Source organism: Salvelinus alpinus, chromosome 33 (assembly GCF_045679555.1).
Source record: "Salvelinus alpinus chromosome 33, SLU_Salpinus.1, whole genome shotgun sequence".
Taxonomy (NCBI): domain Eukaryota; kingdom Metazoa; phylum Chordata; class Actinopteri; order Salmoniformes; family Salmonidae; genus Salvelinus; species Salvelinus alpinus.
Window position 1 is genome coordinate 9,414,637 of NC_092118.1, and position 6,381 is coordinate 9,421,017.

Here is a 6,381-nt window from a genome sequence, read left to right on the forward strand (position 1 = left end):
TGCATCCGAGTCGTGTCTTTCCAGGGTATTTTACAGCTTGTTTCTAGCATAAAGCATCGTGGAACAAAGCGCTGTTACAGATCACTTTATATAAACGGATCTGTTTTTTCTCTCCTAAATCTTAAACTAACAATGGGTAGGCATGTGCTTTTCACCGTTTACTTTAATAAAAGGTAGGTCTATGATGTACATTCATACCCCGAAATTCGAGTCCAGGTTTTTAACTTAACAGCCCTTCACTGACACGGAGGTAGGCTATTTAAAGAGCGCATGCTGGGTGGAGGAATTGGCCGACATTTCTATGTGTATAGCAACCTACAGCCTAATTTCGTCTGTGAAACAGGAAGGCCTACCTCTCATGTCTTGAATAGGAAGAAATAGGATCAAACACAAAGCCCTCTTGTTGTTAGTAAAGTCTAGTATAATTGAAGATGGTTTAAATGAATTACGCCTACTCGATTTTGCCTACTTTCAGCACCATGAGCTGTCCATTTTCAAGTCATTTCGCCGTGACTGCTGCTTCAAGTTTCAGCACCACAATGTAAGTTACTCGAATCTGGCTTATTGTGAGGTCAATAACTCTGATAAATGCAACATGGGCAACAAACATATTGTTTCGATTAAAATCAATTATAGTAGTGGCAAGCTATCAAAGTTGACCTCCGGTCCTCCTCATCTTCCACCTTTCCTACTCAAACTAAACAGTGCATAGGCTATAAGCTAGTCCGCACGCAAGATAATGCATTTTTTAGGACTAGACCATCGATATTTTCGAAATAATTATTTTACTCTCCCCCTGAACTGCCACTGTAGGTCTACACAGTACAGCATTGGTCGGGCAGCACACACATTTTGGAGGATCAGCAAGAGCTCAGGGTTGGAATATCCATTGCAGTGTGTAATGCAGCCTTGTTTTATTTACACCATCCCAGCAGCCATCTTAGAAATATAACTTTGCTCTGTGCTTCTCTGAGCATGCACTTCGTAGCCTATAGCCAATAGGCTATGGGATCATTTGATTGAGACCACTCTATAGGCGCGTGATATTGCGCGCCCAGAAGAGAATCAGAGATGATTGGGGGGGGGGGGGGGGGGGAACACACAGCTTGTTTTCTTATTAGACCTTTCAAAAGAAGTCGCCTATAGTTTATTACAGTGGCACCCACATGACATTGGTACCCACATCATTGCCTAGTGGTTTTTGGGGATGCTATGCCTCCCACACATGCTATTTAATTTGAATCAAAACTGCTTTAGCCGGATACAAAAAAAGGGTATCAGGAAATCACTCGACTACGTCAATCTTTCGTTAATGAAATACATTTCACCCCATGCGTGTAGTTTGGGATGAAAAGTATTTGTAATTGCAGCAGAAATTGCACGGATAGGTGCTAGTGCTTGTCATTGCAGGGACTGGCAGTTAAACCATACCGCTGGTACAGCAGCCTTGTGCAGTAGCTTGCCCTCTCTCATTTGGCAGATATCAGCCCAGGCTTCCCCAATGCAACACTGTAACCGGCAAATGTTCGAAGACAGCGACACGCTACAATGTAACAAACCCACAACATACAACATTGCGATACCATATTCCCGTTGTCTGGCAATGAGGATTAAATGGATATTATTATTATATTTCAACAATCACACGTAAGCCGTGTGGACTGCATGTAGCCCAACTGTAGCCAGCGGACCAGTTTATTCCCTTTTATTATGAAGTAGAATTTTAGGATAATCCAACATAAGACATTCAAGTGCACAGTCCCAACCCCGATTGATGCAATGAGTCAAAAGCAATTCGTGGGAACTAGAAGTAACCAGCCCGCACGTCAGTGATGCAGCCTCAATCAAATCCACCAAACCCACAATAACCTACAGAGTAGCCCATATGTCCTAGCCCATGTCAGCATAACCCATTAAAGACAACCAGTGCGTTCACATCATCCACGTTTAGACAAGCGACAGGGACTAACCTGTCTGTCCTTTGCCGAGGGTCTTTTCCAAACGATAAGGTCCCACATAGTTCATATAGTGTGCGCTGTTGTCTTTGCCAGAAGATGACATTTTGTGGGAATTTAGTAATACGTCTCACAGAATAATAAATACAATTCAAAATTCTCGTTTCAAATCAACGGAAACCGTATGTTATTCCACAGCGCATTCGGCTGCTGCTCTCTGGTTGGCCTCCTCTCTCTCGCCTCACGCAGATGGTCGGTGGGATTCTCTCTTCTCTGGGTCCCTTTCTAACCTATTTTGTTAGTTCACTCCCCTCTGTCTCTACCTCCTCTTTTCACTGCTGAAATGTGGCGTCTTTAAATCTGGATAACATGGTGTTCTTTTCGTCCGTGTTCGTATTGTGGAGAGGAAGCGAGACGCGGTGAACACAGCTTTGGCACAACCCGTTGACGGGGCAATCTAACCGGATAGTGTTTTAGTGCTGACTGACGCCAACGTCTGAGCTCTATGAATACGCATGCGCACAGCGCGCACAACGCAGGGGCTGGTTGGCCCGGCACGTCATCGGGCGAAAGCGGGGAATCAGCACGCTGCACAAAACGAATGCAATCACTTTTCACCCGGTTTAAACTCCTTCCATCGGGGTAACCCGGGCCAGATAAAGGAATCCCTTAATTTAATTCAGGTCTAAATGACAGAATAGTATTACGGGGGAATCAGCGCAGTAGCCTCCTGGTATTTGCCAAGCATATTTGTAAATATTCACAAAAGTGATTAACATTGACAAACCAACTATATAATAGAATAGTGACCAGCAAAGAGAATTGGTGACAAAATCTATCCTAAATCTTGTCTTGCCTTTACCCAATAAAACAAGTGGCTTTCTGATTAGGTGTATTAGCAACAGTCTGTAGCTACCCTAGCCTACCTCGCTGGCTCCCTGTCAGTCGCTCCTCCTCAGAGAGCCTACTTCATAGCTGCTTTAGTACTTTGATGTCAGTCTGAGCATCTCTACAGGTTGTGTCCCTATGTCCCAACCTCTCCTCCTCCTTCTCCCCCACTCCTCCTCCTAAATCACCAGTAACATCTTCCCCAGGTCTACCTTCTCACACCTTCACTGGCACTTCCTATCTTCCCTCGCTCATCAAATCAGATCAAATTTTGTTTGACAAATGTGCCGAATACAACAGCAGTAGACCTTACCGTGAAATGCTTACTTACAAGCCCTTAACCAACAATGCAGTTCAAGAAATAGAGTTAAGAAAATGTTTACTAAATTAACTAAAGTGAAAATATAATAAATAAGTAACACAAGAAAATGACATAACAGTAATGATGCTATACACAGGGGCTACCAGTACCTAGTCAATGAGCGGACGTACAGGTTACTCGAGGTAATTTGTAAAGTGACTATGCATAGATAATATCAGCAAGTAGCAGTAGTGTAAATACAGGGTGGGGTCAATGTAAATAGTCCAGGTGGTCATTTGAATAATTGTTCAGCAGTCTTATGACGTGGGGGTAGAAGTTGATAAGGAGCCTTTTGTCCTAGACTTGGCACTCCAGTACTGCTTGCCCTGCGGTAGCAGAGAGAACAGTCCATGACTTGGGTGACTGGAGTCTTTGACAATTTTTTGGGCCTCCCTCTGAGGTCCTGGATGTCCTGGATGTCAGAAAGCATGGCCCCAGTGATGTACTGGGCCGTATACACTACCCTCTGTAGTGCCTTAGAGTCAGACGCCGAGCAGTTGCCATACCAGGCGGTGATGCAACCGGTCAGGATGCTCTCGATGGTGCAGCTGTAAAAAATAATTGAGGACCTGGGGACCCACTTCAGCCCCGTCAATGTTAATGGGGGCCTGTTTGGCTCTCCGTTTCCTATAGTCCACAATCAGCTCCCTTGTCTTGCTCACGTTGAGGGAGAGGTTGGTGTCCTGGCACCACACTGCCAGGTCTCTGACATCCTCCCTATAGGCTGTCTCATCGGCTGTCTATAGGCTGTCAGCCCCGGTGTTGAGGATCAGCGTGGCAGATGTGTTATTGCCTGCCCTTACCACTTGGGGGAGGCCCGGATCCAGTCCAGGATCCAGTTGCATAGGGAGGTGTTTAGTCCCAGGGTCCTTAGCTTAGTGATGAGCTTTGTGGGCACTATGGTGTTAAACGCTGAGCTATAGCCAATAAACATCATTCTCACATAGGTGTTCCTTTTGTCCAGGTGGGAAAGGACAGTGTGGAGAGCGATTCAGATTTTGGTCATCTGAGGACCTGTATGCGAATTGGAGTGGGTCTAGGGCTTCCGGCATGATGTTGTTGATGTGAGCCAGGACCAGCCTTTCAAAGCACTTCATGACTACATGAGTGAGTGCTACGGGGCGGTAATCATTTCGGCAGGTTACCTTCACTTTCTTGGGCACAGGGACTATGGTGGTCTGTTTGAAGCATGCAGTTTCAGACTCGGTCAGGGAGAGGTTGAAAATGTCAGAGAAGACACTTCCCAGATGGTCTGCGCATGCTTTGAGTACACAACCTGGTAGTCCGTCTGTCCCCGCGTCTTTGTGAATGTTGACCTGTTTAAAGGTCTTGCTCACATCGGCTACGGAGAGCGTGATCACACAGTCATCTGGAACAGCTGGTGCTCTCATGCATGCTTCAGTGTTGCTTGCCTCGAAGCGAGCATAAAAGGCATTTAGCTCATCTAGAAGGCTCGCGTCACTGGGCAGCTCGCTGCTGGGTTTCCCTTTGGAGTCCATAATATTTTTCAAACCCTGCCACATCCAACGAGCGTCAGAGCCGGTGTAGTACGATTTAATCTAAGTCCTGTATTGACGCTTTGCCTGTTTGATTGTTTGTTTGAGGGCATAGCAGGATTTCTTATAAGCTCTTTGAAAGCGGCAGCTCTAGCCTTTCGCTCGGTGCGGATGTTGCCTGTGATCCATGGCTTCTGGTTGGGATATGTACAATATATACGGTCACTGTGGAGACAACGTCGTCGATGCACTTATTGATGAAGCCGGTGACTGAAGTTACTGTATATACTCCTCAATGCCATTGGATGAATCCCGAAACATATTCCAGTCTGTGCTAGCAAAACAGTCCTGTTGTGTAGCATCTGCGCCATCTGACCAATTCCGTATTGAACGAGTCACTGGTACTTCCAGCTTTAGTTTTTTTGCTTGTAAGCAGGAATCAGGAGGATAGAATTATGATCAGATTTGTCAAATGGAGGGCGAGTGAGAGCTTTGTATGCTTCTCGTTGTGTGGAGTAAAGTTGATCTAGAGCTTTTTCCTCTGGTTGCACATGTGACATGCTGGTAGAAAATAGGTAAAATGGATTTAAGTTTGCCTGCATTAAAGTCTCTGGCCACTAGGAGCATTACTTTTGGATGAGCATTTTTTTGTTTGCTTATAGCCTTATACAGCTCGTTGAGTGCGATCTTAGTTCCAGCATCGGTTTGTGGTGGTAAATAGATGGCTACGAATAATATAGATGAGAACTCTTGGTATTGCGGTCTACAGCTTATCATGAGGTATTCTACATCAGGCGAGCAATACCTCGAGACTTCTTTATATTAGTCATCGCGCACCAGCAGTTATTGCCAGTTATTAAATAGACACACACCCCCACCCCTCATCTCAGACGTAGCTGCTCTATCCTGCCCATACACGGAGAAGCCAGCCAGCACTATATTATCCGTGCCGTTGTTCAGCCACATCTCGGTGAAACATAAGATATTACAGTTTTAATGTTGGTAGGATAGTCTTAATCGTAGATCGTCCAGTTTGTTTTCCAATGATTACACGTTGGCTAACAATACGGAGGGTATTAGTGGTTTACCTACTCGGCGGTGAATTCTTACAAGGCATCCCACCATACCCCCCCTTTTCCTCTGTCTTTTGTGGGGGGAAAACGAACAAAATAGCACTGTAGGTTAGGAGCCCGTAAAACAGCAGCCATCACCTCCGGCGCTATTATAGGGTCTCTCTACCTCTGCATCAGGGCCTTCTCCATTTTTTCTTATGTCGCTGATGGGTTGAAATGTTTGGTGAAAACATTTTTTTAAAGAGATCCTATGGAAATAATGATGCCACCAAAAAATATCTATATCTATATATATATATAATACATGTTTTCACTAGATGTTTTTGTGTGTGTGTGTGCTCTCGTGTGTGCATGCATACACATGTTTGATGCATTTATGTGCGTAACACTGGGTCACTTGATTAAACCAGAGGTTGGTCCCTACTTTATGGTGTTGACTACCATCTCTCCTCACACACACACACACACACACACACACACACACACACACACACACACACACACACACACACACACACACACACACACACACACACACACACACACACACACACACACACACACACACACACACACACACACACACATCTATCTCATCACTCCTGAAC

At 45.1% G+C, this 6,381-nt stretch overlaps 1 protein-coding gene across 6 annotated transcripts in view; it reads right to left on the bottom strand.

Annotated features, from left to right (window-relative positions):
• LOC139563302 (serine/threonine-protein kinase BRSK2-like) overlaps nucleotides 1–2,438 on the bottom strand; it is a 178,083-nt gene extending 175,645 nt beyond the window's left edge. For all 6 annotated transcript variants that reach the window (XM_071381880.1, XM_071381877.1, XM_071381879.1 and 3 more), the window contains exon 1: nucleotides 1,971–2,438. In XM_071381880.1, the coding sequence (XP_071237981.1) occupies nucleotides 1,971–2,061 (91 nt within the window). In that variant the 5' untranslated portion in view covers nucleotides 2,062–2,438. The remainder of the gene's footprint in view (nucleotides 1–1,970) is intronic.
• Between the last annotated feature and the right edge of the window lie 3,943 nt (nucleotides 2,439–6,381).